This window comes from Chenopodium album, chromosome 17 (genome assembly GCF_948465745.1).
Source record: "Chenopodium album chromosome 17, dcCheAlbu1.1, whole genome shotgun sequence".
NCBI lineage: Eukaryota > Viridiplantae > Streptophyta > Magnoliopsida > Caryophyllales > Amaranthaceae > Chenopodium > Chenopodium album.
The window spans coordinates 44,264,253-44,283,772 of NC_137850.1; the positions used below are offsets into that span (position 1 = coordinate 44,264,253).

Sequence of the window (19,520 nt, forward strand, 5' to 3'; positions counted from 1 at the left end):
CGGGCCATATTCATTGTGGTAATTGGTTGGGTTTGAATCTTTCCCCACCAAATTCTTGTGTGATTTAATTTTTATTGGTAAGTCATGTCAAAAATTGTCAATTTTACGCTTAATATCCGAGAATAAGGATTTCTAATCTAATTCGATGTTTATTGTTTTATGTTAGAACACTGAAATATACTCCGTACATATGATTATGCAAGGAGCAAGAATACAATCAGACACATTGAAATTATACTGACCAGGAAAAACATAGCTCTCTTAGTCCCTTAGTATAATTGAGCCTATTGAAATGGAGCTTCTTGTTCTCACCAAAAAAAAAAAAAAAAAAAAAAAAATGAAGCTTCTTGTACAAATTTAGTGATAACACTCAACAAATTTACATATTGACAAATTAATTTAATAGATAGGAGATTAAATCCTCATAATAGGCCTAAGCCAATACAATCATGAAGTACACATACAAACTTAAACTGCTACTAACACAAGATTTACAAGCACCAAATTCAGCCCACATTACCCAAACACATAGATGCTCTTAATTTTACACACTACACTACACTACACTACACTAAGTAGCAGAGTTATGGGATGAAACCCATACTAGATTATCTTGAGGGAACACATGGCACACAGGGGCAGCCCCGGGCTCGATCCCGAGCACGCGAAACGAGACGTGATGTGGGTCCCACTGAGAAGTATCCATGTGGCAGATTGCAACAGCTTCAATTCTCTGCCTATCCTCCTGACCCTCAAGTGAGATCACAAACAACCTATTATCACTCACTTGCCCATGACAATAGTACACTGCATAAGGGTAAGGCACAGGGTGACACCCTACCATTTTATTTGCAACAATTTCCTTAGGATCTTCCAAAATTGTATAGTTTTGCAAAATAGGGATCAAATTTTTGGTCTTTTTAGTTGTCAAAACCTCGAATTTTTCGCCTAATCCGAAGATTAGGCTTAAATTATCAAGCATAGACTCTAAAGAGGTAGCACAAAATTTGGTCTCACCTTCTAAAGGAGGGGTTTCACAATGCATAAGGGTGTGTTTTATGGCCTTAGCTTGAAGTGATTCTTGAGAAAATGAGAAAAATTTGAGTATTTTCGGAATTTGGGTTGATGAAAAAGGGATTAAATTTGATTCTAGTTTAGATATTATGTGAGGAGTAAAAGATGAGTTTTTTATGGGAAAATATAATGGGATTTTTTTACCAAGTTTTAGGTCTTCAATGTGAAAGAATATGTTCCATGATATTTCCATGTGATCCATGTTGGATGATAATGATGTATGGACATGTATATGTTGATCATCATCGTGAACATGATTTGCTATTTTTCTACCAAGATTTCCATGGATCATGCTCTGCAAAATATTCAATAATTATCATAATATTAGAAGGAAATACATTTTTAAAAAAAATTAAAATAAAGTTTGAGGATGAAAAATATAAAAAATAAGAAGAAAACACACACATCAAGAATTCAAGATGCCATTATTTTTATGAAATTTTAGTGATAACCACATAATATCATAAAATAAGATTATTTATTTCATGAGATAGATAATTTTTTTAAAAAATACATATAAATTAATGGAGTGTTGGCATAGAATATAAATTATGTACGTGTCTCAATTTAATTTAAGAATTTTGAAAAATAAATAAAGTTAAAAAAATGAAGAAAAAGAAAGATTACTTGTATAAGAAAAAAATGAGAAGCTAGAAAATACAAAGTAAATATTACCAGCAAACGGAGGAGGAAGAGGAAGTTGCAAGGTTGTAAAAGACTGCCCATGTCTTAGTGTGTGTCCTGTTCAAAGAAACCACCTTTGTTTAATTTGCTTCTTTTATTACTTCTATGGTGATGATGGAGTTTTGTGCCTTGGGAAGAAGAAGAAAGGTGCATCGCATCTCCACTTTATTCTTTATTATTTTAAATGTTCGGATCTTATAAAGATTAAGACGGGTAATATTATAGACGAGTTTTGAACCAATGTGAAACCGTTCGGACAATTGATTACTTTGACATCTAAAAGTATACTTTATATTATGAGTATAAACTTTCTTTTGACTTTATTTCATATTAGATCGAAGATTTAATTCAACATTACAAAAGTATCAAATTATCAATTTTTGGACTGTGCATCCTATAGTTATTCCTTGTTTAAACAAATAAATTGTAGAAAAATACTACTAGTAAGAGAATATTTCGAATAAATCATAACGAATTGTTTATTAGAGGGTGTGGAAAATTGTCCTCTAACGACTTTTGAGTTTTCACGACTATTATATACAATATAACCCAATTTTTTAATTAGAGCAAAATATCTACACTTCTATTTCTTGAAGTCACCGTATGTAGTCGTGTAGTTGACTAACAAAGCAAAAATATAAAATACAAAATTTGTTATCGGTAGATTTACAAAGATCTAAACTAATTTGATTTGATTTGATTATTTGTGTGTATATATGTATTGGTATCTACTTCCTTCAATCTAAATTAATCGATGCAAGTTGACCTTTTTGTTTAATGGTGTTAAAAATTAAAACTGATTCTACTAACAAAATTTGGCCTAATTCCAACATCAAAGTTAAATTTTGACTTCATGGATACGAATCATACAATGAATTAACATGAGGTTCTGGCTCATAAATGAACTAGACTCAATGACCGGAATGACATTTCTATTTTTGGCATTATTCACAAAAATAAGAAAAGGCATAGTCATGTGAAATATTAACTTGTATTTCTTTCAATGAGTATTTCTTTAGTATATTACTTTTTTATTTATTGATGACTACAAATATTTACAATTGAATTCATTTATATACACACACATAGAGAACAGACTAATGTCGATTAGTTAAGATTATTGAAGAGAATAGCTTAATGTCACAAGCAAACGCAAATATTACGATGTACTCCCTCCATCCCTTAATTAGATGCCTATTTCTCTTTATTATGTGAGTAATAAATACTAGAAATAGACATATAATAAAGGGACGGAGGGAGTAACTTATTTAAATACGTATGTATGGTTTTTCTATATATACCGTGCGTACATTAGTACATATATAATTCACAAATTCTTATATGTAGCTGGCTACACCATAGTATGTTCCTAGCCATCATGATGGTTACTGTAACAAGTTTGATCATAGGCTAACAACTCAGATTTAAAATCGAGACTTATGTTGCAATCCACTTAAATTTTATCCTCCGTTTCACCCAATTCAGGCAAGCCCTTAGAATGATGCACCACTGAAAATTTTCGTTTGTCCATTGTAAGTGAACCTCTATCATCGATATTAACATGTCCAGATTAATTGAACCAAAACAAATGCTACTTGACTAATTTGCCAAACTTTATCAACGTAGCTAATTGATAACTTTCTTGGACCAAACAATAATTGTACCTCTTCTCTACAATATTCCTTCCATAATAAGATTTGGCTACTTTTTCCCTTTAATCTATTTCTAAACGAGGGGACCATAAATAATAGAAAAATTATTGAAAACTTTTTTTTTTTGGGATAAAAAACAATGAGAACATAAGAAAGATTAATTAGTCCTAATTAATAATTTCCCTAATTTGTTAATGAATTTTGGCCGAATCTTTGGCTTTAAAAAGGTGTTGGATGTTGACGCTACAAAGTGCAAAATGAAGTTGTTGTTTCATCATTCCCTCTCAACCTGAATCATTGAGGGGTAATTAGGTGGCATACTTAATTTCACTACTTTGCGCGGCAAACTTACATCATTATGAGTTCATGCTTAGACATTATAATTTGAGTGTTCATTTTTTATTTTTATTTTTATTTTTTCCTTTTCATCTTAGCAAAATAAGAATTAATTAAGTATGAATTTTTATACAAGTGATCCATCAATGTTATTTGGACATGTGTCCATCTCCTAACATATATTTCATATACATATTATTGTATATACTATATAACAAATCAAATAAGATATTATGGTCAAATTGAAATGATATATGCGTATTAGGATATGTGACAGTTGTATAAAATAGATGTTTTCACTTCTAATGTAAATATAAATGGTGTTGTCGATTTATCTTAATTTAGTTAGTGATTTTTGGGGTACACTACTACAATTGGCCTTTCATATACGTTATAAGCTTCTACACTATTTGACAAAAAAAAAAAAAAAAAAAAAAAAAAGAAAAAAAAAAAGAAAATTAAAGCAATTGGATATGCATGATACCACTAGTACATGCATTAAGCTTCGACACTGTTGATGATGCATTTAAATGTCTTATTAGCTAAGCATAGTTGGGAATTTTCTAGATAAAGGTGATGAATTATATGACGGAGAGGTACAATCGAATCTTAATTTATCATCATCACATCAACAACAACAACATTTCACTGTACAGATTTATTTTTCCTTTCGACGAGAAAAGTAGATATGGTAATATTGAATTGAGTGGAGTCAGCAAATCTAAGAATTATTTGGCCCATAAAATGAAAGTCAACATATTTGATGCCATGCTTGTCTCTATTGCCCCTTTACCTATATTATCTTTCATGTTTTCTCAATACTTTGTATATTCCCTTTTCTTTTTCAGGTCTCTTTCTTATATAGTGTTGCATTTTTATAGGGTTACAATGAAAATGTTGCTCTTTCTATGGGCGTGTATATATCACACGATTTGGGTCATTATCATACTCACCAATTAGGGTGAGTGATGAAACACGCCAACCATAGGGTTAGCATTTTTATAGTGTTGCACTTTAATAGGGTTATAGTGAAATTTTGCGTCTTTCTATTAGGGTGAGTGATGATACACGCCAACTGTAGGTGTCTAAAAACTTGGGAAAAGCCTCATACTTGCTCTTATTGATGATTAGGGTATAGCTGTTTTATTTGGTTGATTGTAATAAAATTTTATACAAAATCAATCAAAAATCAAATAAAGAAGATCATTTAAGTATGAGTAAATTTTTTTCCACATTTTGTCATGCACAATAACTTGAGTAGAAACCTAATTATGTAGCACGATAAATTGGTTTTGAACAATAAATCAATCTACCATTAACAAGCGTAGATTTTTTTTTTTTTTTAATAATAAAATTAAATATAGTTATATGAATTTAATAATTTGTGATGTATCCCAAAATCTAATGACACATAATTTCAAGCTTTCAATTCTTTACCCATGGTTTTCGTAACAGAGATATTGTACCCGTTGTTTAATTTAAGCGTGGAATATTTTGCCTCCAAATAACCATTTACTTTTGTAAACAATTCTTGAGTTTTAATCATGACAAAAGGAATAGCACATGACAATTAACATATTTCATATTATATTAACTTGATTGGTGTTAGTTTAGCTTGATAAACCAAATACGTAAACAACTTTTGACCTTACCTTAAATATGATGGCTAATTAGTAATCTCTTTTGTCTTAATATGCTACGGCGCTAAACATCACAACCATAATACACTTATAATAATGTTATAATTATAAGTTGTATATATTAATGAGGTCTTAGCATAGTGGCAAAGACTGAAAACATATATGTGTAAATAGATCATTTGGAGGTTTTAATCGTAAATGTAACTCAATTGGACAATAAAAAAATGCATTTATACCACATAATTACATTATAATGCTTATTGACTTAATAAAAATGTCTACATCACTAAAAAGTGGTCAATTTAACTTGATTGTGACCATAATAACTCTACTTAATTATCTTATTTGGAGGAGGGCAAAAAGACGAATTAAGCCGTTATTTGTACCTAATCACTACTATAATTTTTGGACTATTTTTTAATCCGATCCTTATTTTTTTATATCCCATGAAATTGGAACCATTTATACTGAGTGCTACTATTTTATTGCATTATCAGCAATATTCGTTTCTTATGAAACCAGAACCGTATCAATATTGAAGCATAATAATTAATACTGTATATAGTAATTGTCTCTATTTTATACGCAAGCGGTGTATTATATGGCGACACATGGACGATGCACATCATTATGTGCCATTTATGAGGTAAATTAGTAACTTATGTACTGTAATTATATATGTACGTCTTGTCAAAATTAAAAAAAATAAATTTTAAAAAATAAATTAAAAAAAATTTAAAAAAATAAATAAAAAAACAGAATATATGTAGCTTTAAGTTTATCGTAGTCTTGGTAGGTTGGCGTAAAAGAGCTTAAAAAATTAAATCGACATGTTTTATATGGCATAATGCAAGTTTTGGAATGCATATAATGTTTAATTAATAATGTAAGTTTATTGTAGTATTATGTGATTGATTATGGATAAATGTTGAAGGAGGACACATCATTAAGTGAAGGACAATTAGGTTTGTTTATTTGGTTCAAAAACTAATCATAATCTTAGTTAGTTGTTAGGTTGATTTGCACTCACTACAAAGTTTATGGATTTCGTCTATGTATGATTGCATACAATAGTGGTTTATGAACTGTCAGTTTGTCACCCTACAAAACATTTTAATATGAGTGCTTGTACTCATCTTTTTAATTTAAGGAAAGGGTAGTTTTCAATTAAGAAAAATAGTTTGTAATTACATTCCATGATGGTTAGGTATAGTTACATTGTTACGGAGCGGAGTGACATGTAACATGCTATGTTCTTTTGGCCTTTTTTTTTTTCTTTTTTTTAGTTTCATTTAATTTCAGTTTAATTCAACTTAATTTAGTGCAACTAAATTTAAATTTTAGTTTAATTGTATCACATCCAATTAATTTAGTTAACTCCATTTATTTCTTAAGTTTGAGTTTATTATTTACAACTTGTTTATAAATAATTAAGGGATCACTTTTATACAATTACATATGTTTTGGGTGTTTAGAGAGCCGCAAAACAGGGGGTGAGAATCGATCCCAAATCTCCTGAAACGGAGAAAAGCTCAAACCATTTGAGTTATCCCTCACTCTCATACAACTACGTATGTAGTAACACAGTAAAGTAAGCAAAGATAATTATGATATCTCAACACAATCTCGAGTTGTAGTTAAATGTGACATATATAGTCGAGTAACCGAAAGGGTGAGGTTGGGATGTTGGGTGCCAATGGTTGGTTCCAATGTGACATATAAACTATTCAAGTAATTCAACATGAACAAACGACCGTGGCATCCTCGTTCTCATTATTCTAACCTTACCTTATTAAAGAGTTGTTCTGTAGAAATAATATCCGGAATAAAATTAGATATTTTCTTGCCAACAGATAATTATATTATACAATATACAAATCTATAATTTGATGCCTTTCCCATTTTAGAAAAAGGTAAGTCTCCTATCTTTGTTTGTCTATAACCCGGAGTAAAGCATGCATGTGATGTAGAAAAGAAGTCAATGTTTGCGGTGCCACGCAGCTACTAGTTGACTTTTTAATACCCAAAAAAAAAAAAAAAAAAAAAAAATCCAAACTAGAGATAAAAATAAATAAATAAATCCTTAATTCTTGTCAAAAAAAAAAAATATATTAGGAATTCAAGGTTTGAGTCGGATTTTTGCTAGTTTAAAGGGGAAGATATATTGTTTATTAAAATATCGATGGTGTATGGTAAATGGCTTTTGGATGGCCTTTTCATTAGCTTTTGATTGATGTAGCTTTTTAAAACAATTTATTTGAGCTTGTTTAGGCTAATTTATGAAAACAAGCTCTACATAAATATATATTTAACATAACTTTCAAGATCAAACTTGATCTGCTGAATTAAGTTGGACATGGGAACCAAATTCAGCTAAATCTTTCACCTTATCTAATTATAAATACAATCATACATAAATCATATAAAGCCATAATATCACTCTACTTATCTAGGCATCTTATAAAATCGATTAATGGCTAATTGATTTTGCTATACATTAATATATCATCCACCCTATTTTCTCATTACAGGTATTTGCAACAATTTAACTTTTTTAGAGTATCAACCGAACCAATTCAACTAGTTAGACAAATAGATTTTTTTTCATAAAGTAGGTCAAAATACTATGCATCACTATACATGAATACATGATGATACATTCATACGATTTGCTGGAAAATAATATATACTCCATTTGCAAACAATTCATAATCGTAGAAAGTGGCATTAAAGCCACAATCGTTCCTACTCCCAGACTACCTTATGCATCAATCAAATCAAAGAACGAAGAAGATTCTCAAGGCCAAAAGTCAACTTTGGAGTTTGGCAGTTACTAAAAAAACACAATTGAACTATTTTTAAGATAACAACAAATTAAATCTAATACAATTAATTTTGAGTTGGTGTCTTTTCTTTTTTGACTTGTTAACAGTGCATCATGCGTCTTTTAAGGCAAAGGAGCTGAATTAAGACTACATACTTGGCCAAATTCCCACCGCGCTCTCTTAGTATACACTTTCACATGCTTCTTTCGTCATTTAATTATATATTGTTGACTCTTTGACTTTTAATCTATTCACACACTTTAATTTATGTTATACATCTATCTACATAATAATATTAATAGTCAATTTAGCATATGTGAAGTATGTTTCAAGTTTTGCATCCTAGTGTTTTCATTTCTTTAAGAAACAATGCTTTAATTAAGAGATGTAATAGTCAAATATACACACTTGTATTTCAATTCAAAGGGTCTAGCTACTAGGTATGATTATATTGATAATGTATAATCCTAATTAATTAAGTATATGGAGGTATACTCCTTATTCGTCCATTCAAGATTCAACCCGTACTTTTTGGGTTTGTACCACCTTTTTTCTCTATCAACTTCAATTTAGGGTAAAAATCATACTTTAATCTTTACTGTCTAACAAACTCCACTTTTATTGACAAAACAGCAATCTCTAGAAGCATTATTTTGCAAATAAAAAATATCAAAAGTAAGAGAAAATTAAGGTAAGGTCAATCAAATTCATAAAATTTAATGAATTGAGAACTTCTAGGAGGCTTTTAGCCAAAATCAATTATGCTGCACAAGTGCACAGTACATCACCTCGCTAAATTAGTGCATTTCAGAGTGAAGCAAGTATGATAATTGCTCTTTAAAAAAAAGTATGATCATTGATCTCCGGAGATTTCTCCTTATGTATGTAATCTCATACTCAGTTCCTTAATTATTGCATTATTAGCACATTTTCCATAAATAAAATTCATTTAGCAAAAATGAAGAAGGAAACTTAAGAAATGACAAGAACAAAATATCTACATGGAAATTAATTCAGAATAAGTTAATTCCTTCGCCTCTAAGGTTTTCATATTTTGTCGGTGATTTTCTATAAAAAAAAATTGTCAAAAATGAAAAATTTTAGAGAAGGGATTGGTAAACAATCAAGCCGAGAAATATGCTATTGCATATGCTTAGTATCATCAAACTTTCTTAATTAATTCTAAAAAATTAGTACTTTTTAAGTTACTTGTTCTCATAATTAAATTATTAATAGAGCTAAATTTTTTCAAAAGATAATCAATCATCAATAATTATATGCCCACTTAAATATCTTTCAAAAAAAAAAAATATGTCCACTTAAATAATTTAATTAAATCTATGTACACCCATAAAATAGGTTATCACAAAATCCACAGTTCCACACCAAAGGGAATAATTGCCTTTTGACTTTCTTCTAATGCTCTTTTGAGGATTATAATTGACTTTATCTTATACAGTGGAATTTGGGTACCTACTACTATTCATTTTCCCTCTATATTTTACTACTATACTATATAAATTAAACATTGTTAGACCGTTATAATTACCTTAGCTTATAAAATAAATATAAGTGATCTAACCCTATATTATCTGTTCATAACCAAGTAGACAAACTCACAAAAAACACACATTTTTTTTCTTTCATTTGTCAATCTTTGCGATGAAGTTTGCTAGTGTTTTCTTCCTCTCCTTCATACTACTCTTGGTAAGCTGCCTAGCTATCGCCGCTCTAGTAGTTCATCAATACAATTGTAGATGTCGCATGATTTCTTATTAATGATATCTTTCTTTTCCGTGAAAAGAAAATATGTGTACTAGTAAATTTTCTGATAGTTTTGTTTTTGTTTGTTTGTTTACAGTTTGCCAATGGAATTGGTGCAAGAAATAGTCCTGAAGATTATTGGAAGAAAGTAATGAAAGATCAACCAATACCAGAAGCTATTAATGGAATAATAGATCAAAAAATGGCAAATCCATCTGAAGAAAATTCATTTTGGAGTCATTTTAAGAGGGATTTTGATGTTACTTCTAATGCCATAATCTACCATCCTCATCAAGAAAACAACCACCGTTCGCCTTCTGATTAGGCGATCGACGACCGAGCCCGAAACAGGAAAGAATGGGGTTGATCAACAACAACAGGCAAAATCATATCTCCTATGAAGGTCCCAAAAAAGTTTAAGTTTAAAAATATACTAAGTATATGTTAGTATTATTATTAACATAAATTAGGCATTATTATTATTAGAAGAGTTGCTTTTATGTATGCAGGTGCAGTTATTAGAAAAGAAATTTAGTCATTATAGTAGAATAATTTATTTAATGTAAGAGGAATTTTAATGGGGTCCTTTCGAATTTGAAATGATTAATATGAATATGTACTGTTGATTGGTGTCGATAATAATTTCTCAGGATTACAGCCTTTTTACTGGTATATGATTTTAACCATGGATACCAATTTTTGTGTTGTGGTTTGTATAATGTCATGCACAAAACTTTCATTACATGCGCCACTATATAATTATAGGATGACTTTTGAATGACTACAATATAATTGTAGTCATTATATTAGATAAAATTCCAGCCATTAATTTTTTTGACTTAATATAAACTGTTGATTAAGATAATTATTCATTTTTTTTTTAAAAAAAAAATATAGGATAATTGACCAAATAAAACACGTTCTTTGATTCAGTTTCTCCTTCAATATTTTGATCCATGATCCTCTCTCTTTTGGAATTCTTCTCTATTCATTTAGATTTTAAAGGATTATAACAAATTAAAATACAATGGAGATAATTGTTGATCCAAATTTTTCAAAAACAAAAAAAAAAAAAAAAAAAAAAAAAAAAAAAAAAAAAATCATAAGAACATGAGTATGTCATTGAAGATGTAATCGAAATTAACGGTTTTCATGGTCATGCATATTTTACTTTAAGCTTTGCCCAACAAATGAATTGAGGAGGTCAGGAGGGGAAGGATCAATGGAACATTCAATAGATCAAGAAACTTGGACATTGATATGAGAAACAATTGGAGATTAAATATAAACATGTTTCATGTTTGATTACAAAAGAGAAGCAAAACAAAGTATTGAAGGAGAAACTGACATAACTTTTTTCGTTTAACCAAATAAATTTTAAAAAAAACTAAAAAGTCATTTTTAATTCCCAATCAACGGTTTGTGTTAATTAAAGTAGATGAAGGGTTGAGATTTAATCTAATATAATGGCCACAATTTTATTGTATCCATTTAAAAACTATCCTATAATTATAAATTACACATATATTCATTATATGCGCCTCTATATACAAATATAAATTACACATACGTGTCATCTAAATATAATTATTTATTTTCCTCAAAAAAAAAAAAATAGTATAATTATTTATCATCCCAATTGAACAGCATTTAACAAAATCTTTTGCTTTGTACATTTGATATTTCTCATTGCTTACCTCTGTTTGATTAAAATATACGCCTTGTTGTTTGTACTATATAGTGTGTTAACATGTAACATGCTAGTAACTCCCATAAAAATAAAGAATTTACCGTCTGAGCTTAAACGGAAAAGAAGGGAGGATAGTTAGAATATTTCGTATTTATATTTGGGCTGGTTGTATACAAGCGCTCAATCTTAATCACTAGGCCAATGCCTCATCAATTAGTGAAAATTACACGATTTGCTTTGTCCCGGCCCCAATATTCTTTCAAAGGCATAGAAGCGGGCGTATATAACAAATTCTACATAGAAATGACTCGCAAAGTGGCAAGAAGTAGTCAAACTTTAAAAGGCATAAATTTGCACCTGTGAACTCCTTAATTGATAAATGAATCGCTCAATACAAAGGGTGTCAATGTCATAAAACTGTTAGTAAAGCAACAGTACAACGTACGGCACTACTTACTAGCCTTAAGCAGTCACAACGTATCGTTTACTTTGTGCGCCATATTGCTGTGTGCCTGAGATATAGTTGTCCCAGAATAGATAGCATCATAGATTCATAGTACAGTAGTACACTATGAGAGTATGTGGCAATCGTAAAACCGAGATTAGGGGTTCAATTCTCGTGGAGTTGGGGTTATGTATAGAGACACTAAAAATTTAGTAAAATTGGCATACTGGGTCCTACATATAATTGTACAAACACGCTAGGTTTAATTTTGAAATAGGAAGTCCAACCTAGGAACCATATAAGCTGCATACTTTTCCCCTCTTGGTGCAGTAGTATAAGAGGTCGTCTCGCATCCTTAAGGTGCAAGGTTCGATCATCAGCAACAAATCTCACCCCCTACCCCTCTAGGGTATTGCCATCTAGGTTTTCTGTGATAGGAGCCTTTAGTTGGGCCCAGTTAACCTTACTATGTAAATTTTTTTACTAAAAAAATATAAGTTGCATACCATATATTATACTCCGTACTATTGTAACTTTTAGTTGTATTCTTCTGATGATTTATAATCCATTTCATTCTAGTGGACAAAAAGAGCATTAGAACTCTACACTACCATAGTAAGATTACCAAGTGAATATGATATGAAGTACTTCGTATATACTTAAGAAAATCCTTGCATCAAAAATTGAGTAACGGAATTATACAATTCTAAGTTCATTGTGATGACTACACTGTAAATAAACAAGTATTCTGAAGTTATAATATACTCCATAATTGATTTTTCGTAAAAAGAATTTGGCATTACGATTACAAAGAATTAAATGATACTCTCAAAATTATGGACAAAAAGAATTCAGTATAATAAAGATTTAAAAAAAAAAAAATTCCTAAAACTTCCAACATATCTCCTATGAGATCGATTTCATGATGAGGTATATGCTAGAAGGTTTTCATGTAGTAAAAATAGAAACTAGCAAAATTAAAAACAAAATTTGCGGTATGGTTAGGAGGATGAACTCATGTGAAGTGCAACCAAAGAAGCATAAACACCATCATTGATACGAAGTAGAGTTTCATGCTTCCCTTTCTCTGCAATGACCCCTTTCTTTACCACTGCAATCACATCCGCGTTTTTTATGGTAGATAAGCGATGAGCAACAACAACTGTCGTACGATCCACCATAACTTGGTCTAGTGCATCTTGCACAACTCTTTCAGATTCGGCATCAAGTGCACTTGTAGCTTCATCCAATAGTAATATTCTTGGATTCTTTACTATGGCTCTGGCTATGGCAACCCTTTGCTTTTGCCCTCCGGACAGTTGAACTCCTCGTTCTCCTACGATAGTGTCATAGCCCTACGTGCAATATGTCACACAATTCGTTAAGTACCAATGCATAAATACTAAAGAGATTTAATAATGCATTACTAGTATAAAAAAAATACTATTATGTGTACATACATTTTGTAAGCTACTTATGAACTTGTGAGCATTTGCGAGCTCTGCAGCATTTATGATTTCGGCCTCAGTAGCATTGCCACCCTTTCCATACGCGATGTTGGCACGTATTGTATCATTAAAAAGGACAGGCTCTTGGCTTACGAGTCCCATTTGTTGTCTCAACCATTTCAATTGAAACTTCTTAAGTTCAACCCCATCAAGTGTGATACAACCCGAAATTGGATCATAAAATCTCTGTAAGAGGGATATGACAGTTGATTTTCCGCATCCACTTTCTCCCACAAGAGCAACAGTCTGTTAAGCGAAGATAAAGATTAAAAAAATTAAATCACTTTAGACCGTACACGAGCATTCGTTGGCAAGACAATAGCAAATTAGTATGAGGGATATGTAAGAGCATGTTCGAGTTTAGAGATTACCTGGCCAGAGTGAATAGTCAAGGACAAGTCTTGGAAAATCTGAATGTCGGGTCTACTAGGATACAAAAAGCTCACGTGTTGAAGCGCAAGTTCACCCTTGACATTATCCAAGGTCATCCCAGATTCGTCGCTTGAGTCAATCTTAGATTTACGATCAAGAATGGCAAATACGGATGCAGCTGCATCCTTGGCTTTACTACTGTCAGTTGCAAAGGAGCTTGATTGTGATATTCCTATTGCAGAGAAAGCTAACGCGAAAAATACCTATAGAAGAACATACATTTTAAACATAGGAAAAAATTGTATCATTTGGAAGGTTTTGAAGCAAATGCAATACTGATATACCTTGAAAACCTCAGCAAATGTTGTTTTCTTATGAGCAACAAGTTGAGCTCCAGCATAGAAACTTCCGGCGTAGACAAAGAAAAGCAAAGCAAAAGATAGCCCGAAACCCACCCCACTAACCACTCCTTGTTTCACACCTGCTTCTATTGGGGCTTCACATTTCTTTTCGTATAGTTGCATTACCTTCTCCTCGGCACAAAAAGAAGCAACGGTTCTTATACTGGCAACCGCGTCATTAGCAACTTGACTAGCCTCTTCATACTTCTTCTGCAAAATTTCAAAGAATTTTTTGTGAGAAATGGATTCAAGTCAATTACTCTCAATTTTTGCTTAATGTACACAACTTGTCATGTTACATAGTTTAAGGGAAAAATTAGAGCTTTTATTTTCCAACATTATTCTTATAACATATAGTTCGTCAATTGAAAATATAAATCTTTAAATTCCTACATATACTGCACGTATATTACATAAATAATTTTTTTTTTTTTTTTTTTTTTTTAAAGCCGAGGACGTCACTTTATTTTCCATTTTCAGATGATTCTAAAATGTATGTAAATGTTCATAAGGATTATTTTGTAATGAAATGTAGTTGTTATGGCATATAAACATATACAAAGATCGAGTTAAAGAGAATCGAACCTTAGCATCTGCACTGAATCCCTTCAAAAACTTGACTTGGACATATCCATTAAGGCCTATAAAGGGTATTAAGGCTAGAATAATGAATGCCAATATCCAGTTTGCAGTGAAAGCAATCACTAAACCAGCAGTAGCTGTTGCAATATTCTGAACAGTCAATGCTAGTGTATCTCCAACTAAAGCACGCACAATCGCTGCATCAGCAGACAACCTTGCACCAACTGCACCACTCGAATGATTAGGCTCGTCGAACCAACCAACTTCCATGTGGACTGCTTTTTCGAAACACATGGACCTAATACGTTGTATTAGCCTTTGACCGGCCACACCAAAGAAGAAGAATTGAAGTGGTTGAGTAATTAGTGATGCTATACCAAGGAGTAGAAACATAAGGGACCAGAACTTGGAATCCTTTTTTAGTTTGTTAGGAGGCTCATAAAACATTTTGATTGCACTAGAAAGGATTATACTGACTAGTGGAAAAATAAGGCCATTCGCGCATGCAGAGATAGCTCCGAGAAGAAGTGATGGAATCTCGGGCTTGTTCAAAGAAGCAATGCGCCAAATTGAAACTTCTTGCTGTTCTTCTGGAGGGGACAATGTAGCAGTAGTACCTTCTACAGAGAAAGAGTGACGGCGACTACTACTCACCCTCCTAGAGGATTCGTGACTTAATGATCTTAAGGATAGTTTTCTCTGACTAGAGTGTATTGAATGATCTCCAATATCCTCAACTTGTTCAGACTCCTTTCTAATTTCCTGTAATCGTATAAGTTGTGAATATGCTCCTTCAGGATCATTCAATAGTTCCGAGTGTGGACCTAATTCGTTGCAACGGACAAAAAGATTATCAGAAAACCATCTTTATTTAAACAGTCACAATTTTATAAGCAAGTCATGATTTGTAAAAGGGTGACATTAGAATACAATATTACCTTTCTCAACCACCTTCCCTTGATGAATGACTGCTATCATATCAGCATTCCTAACTGTACTCAAACGATGAGCAACAACGACAGTTGTCCTGTTTACCATTATCCTGTCTAATGCTTCTTGCACAATCTTCTCAGATTCTGCATCTAGTGCACTTGTAGCTTCATCTAGAAGTAAAATTCGCGGATCTTTTAGAATGGCCCTTGCTATAGCCACTCTTTGCTTTTGTCCTCCTGATAGTTGTGCTCCATGCTCGCCGACTAAGGTATCTAGCCCCTGAAAAGATAAACAACACAAACCAAAGCTTAATACATTGTATATGTTAACTTGCTAGAACAATAAGAGTAAAGATGTAAAAGTAGCTTAAACCATACCTGAGGCAATTTATCAATGAACTTAGCAGCATTGGCCAACTCTGTTGCGACCTTTATTTCTTCAATGGTAGCACCATCCTTCCCATACGCGATATTATCTTTGATTGAAGATGCAAATAATACAGGCTCTTGACTTACTAGGCCGATTTTTTGTCTGATCCATCTTAGCTGAAATTCTTTAAGATTGATTCCATCAATTAAAACTTCTCCAGCCAGCGGATCATAAAACCGCTCTAGGAGACTAATTACTGTCGATTTCCCACTCCCACTTTGTCCAACCAATGCAACAGTTGAGCCACTTGAAATGGAAAGACAAAATCCGCTAAAAATTGGTTCATCAGGTCTGCTGGGGTAACTAAAATGAACATCTTTTAACTCAATTTCTCCGCGAATTTCATTCATTGTTTTTCCATTGGGGTCATAAGGATCGATTTCTGATTTTCTATTGATGGTCTCAAACATCTTATATGCTGCTGCTTGTCCTGCAGCAAACGCGCTCATAGAAGGAGATGCTTGCCCCAAAGACCTATAAAACAGAACAAACTTCAGCATTATCCTTGAAGAGATTACTTATATGATTCAGATTAAGTGCAGATAATTTTCGATTCAATATATATGAATTGAGTTTTTAAAAGTTCAGTAAGATGGAAAGAATGGACTTACATGGATCCAACCACGACAGAAATAAGGACAATAAGGACGGTACCCCCTGTGTAATTTTTTTCAACAATCATCCTCGAGCCAAACCATATGGCTAAAGCATAACTACTGAAGATAACCAACGTTAAGGCCCCCAAACCCGTTCCTGAAGCCACTCCTTCAAGGACACCTGATTTATACGCGCTTGCAATAGCCTTCTTATAGTCTGCGATAGCTTGTTTCTCACCTGTAAATGATGCCACCTGAAATGAGAGATACATGGTGTAAAGAAGTAAGAAAATTAAGCACTAATACCAAATATGCAACATATTGTGGGCAATTGAATGAACATACAGTTCTGATTGAACCTATAGTCTGCTCTACAACAATTGCCGCCTTTGCATAAGCAGTTTGGCCTCTCGTTGCCATCTTTGATATAGTAATGGTCATGATTGCACCGGCAATGGCAAGAAGGGGAATCGAGGACAACATGACAAGAGTGAGAAGCCACCCTTTGATAAATGCAATGATAAAACCTGTGATGAATGTTGATATCATTTGTAGAAACTTGCCAACCTACCAAAAAAGAGATTGAGACTAGTATAAATATTACAATGAAGTAAACAATGATGAATAAGAGCAATGAACATAGTTAAGATTTTAGTGTGAGTGAATTACCTTCTCCCCTATAGCGTCTTGTATAAGGACAGTGTCACCGGACATCCTGCCAACAACCTCACCCGTGGTGGTTTCATTGTCAAAAAAGGCGACATCTTGTCTAAGGATAGTTTTTAAGTACAAGTTTCTAATTCTTGCAGCCTGTCTTTCTCCTGTGACCATCCAGCAAGCCACCTCTGTAACAGCTCAAAAAAAAATTGTTCATTAGCAAATAATTATTTAAGTTCATGATCAAGGTATTTTTGAAAATAATTTGTAGAGTTTAGATTATAACATGGCCGTTTCTAACACTTTAGACGGATAACTTTCTTGCACAAACCCACTTTAACTAGTTATCAAGTTCAACAAACTTACGAAGAAATGCAGCAATTGCTACTCCGATGGCCAAGTAGATGAATTTTAGACACACCTGTATCAAGATAACATAGAAGTTGAGCATATGTTGGAAAATTTTGTACATATTTTAGTACAGTATACAAACATCATGTCAAATAATCGAATTGATCATCATCTCTGTAAGTACATACTAAAGAAATCGCAAAATCGATACCATAGATACAAATGGATGATATACCTTAGATACAACATCAATAATGTGATTAGGGTCTTGATTCTCTCCGAAAGCATCCACTACGTCACCAAAAACTATGGTCATCAAGGGCATACACGCACCATTTCCGATTGCACTAATGGAGCCAATGATCATCAGAGCCTTATCAGTAGAATCCGCAAAAGAAAAGAGCTTGTAGAACGGGACTTTATTCATAGTAGCATCTTGTTTTTTAGTCTCTTTCTGATTCTGTTCCGTAGCACCGGAGTTGGAAGTTGTTGCCTTCTCAACTCCATTTTCGCGGTCCATCTCACGAATTTAAACCAATTCAATATGAAGAGATTGAAAACCACCACTCTGTCACCCTACAATATATAATTTCAACATTAGAAGATAAAAAAAAAAAACCACACACACACACTTGTACTATTAAGGTATTATGCACCCTCATAATTGAGAAAAATAAAATTATTTAACAGCAGAACTTACTACACTCTTTGTATACACTACACTACTCCATTTATCCCACAACTGACACACAGTTCATTTTAGCAAAAACTTCAAATGACTATTTTTAGAATTAGAATGTAAAATGGTAGTTTTCAATGTAAATTAACATGTTAAATTGACAGATAAACGATTAACACTGATAAAAAAAAAAAAAGACTACAATTTCGTATTATTCAACCAACCAAAAATTTGAAAATGCATTTTGAGGCCGGGGTTGTGAGAAAGTTGCACCTTTACAATGTATTTGATTAACAATAACACTAACAGTGTGAGGGGAAGACAAAATGAAGGGAGCTGAGGTGAGGAGAAGGGAAATAATATACAGGGGAGAGACAGACTGGACTTGCAAATTTCTTCCAAATATTTCTGATACTGCAAAGATTTGGTACATGAAAAGGGAAGGAAAATCAAATCCTTAATTCCTTTCCTTCCTCCCTTGATTTTACATATACAAGCATATTCGTTAATCTAGCCCAGAGCCTAGGACTCCAACTAATCCCGAATTCACTTATAAACAATTAATATATAATGCCTCACTCTTTTGTTCCTACTCTACCCTCCAAAATATCCTCATCCAAACTCACTGATAAAGTGTTCAATATACTACCTCCATTTCATATTATTTGCAACGATTTGACGTAAAATAGATAGGAAAAGTGTCTAATCGTTGCAAATAATATGAAACGGAGGTAGTATTTTAATTCCTATTTCTTAGGCATTCATCCTCGAGAATTGAGATAAAATAAAAATAAAAATAAAATTGCATCATTGATTTTGTATTCAACATGCTCAATAAAACAAAATTTTTAAAAATATCCATTTTCCTCCAAATCCTAATTACTTCTTATATCTTTTTGGTC

General features: G+C 32.2%; 2 protein-coding genes across 2 annotated transcripts; both read right to left on the minus strand.

Moving 5' to 3' along the window:
- Positions 1-77: 77 nt before the first annotated feature.
- On the minus strand, positions 78-1,915 carry LOC145588125 (BURP domain protein USPL1-like). Its single transcript, XM_081644772.1, has 2 exons — positions 1,750-1,915; positions 78-1,369 (listed from the first exon to the last, which is right to left on the minus strand). Exons 1-2 carry the CDS (start codon positions 1,798-1,800, stop codon positions 572-574), a joined length of 849 nt encoding a protein of 282 aa, XP_081500898.1. The 5' UTR covers positions 1,801-1,915; the 3' UTR covers positions 78-571.
- Positions 1,916-12,896: 10,981 nt separating this feature from the next.
- On the minus strand, positions 12,897-18,533 carry LOC145588126 (ABC transporter B family member 11-like). The gene is made up of 12 exons (XM_081644774.1): positions 18,175-18,533; positions 17,955-18,009; positions 17,601-17,776; positions 17,277-17,498; positions 16,947-17,185; positions 16,284-16,809; positions 15,912-16,185; positions 14,977-15,797; positions 14,335-14,601; positions 13,990-14,253; positions 13,571-13,864; positions 12,897-13,465 (listed from the first exon to the last, which is right to left on the minus strand). The coding sequence occupies exons 1-12, from the start codon at positions 18,457-18,459 to the stop codon at positions 13,112-13,114; spliced, it is 3,777 nt and encodes a 1,258-aa protein (XP_081500900.1). The 5' UTR covers positions 18,460-18,533; the 3' UTR covers positions 12,897-13,111.
- Positions 18,534-19,520: the final 987 nt, after the last annotated feature.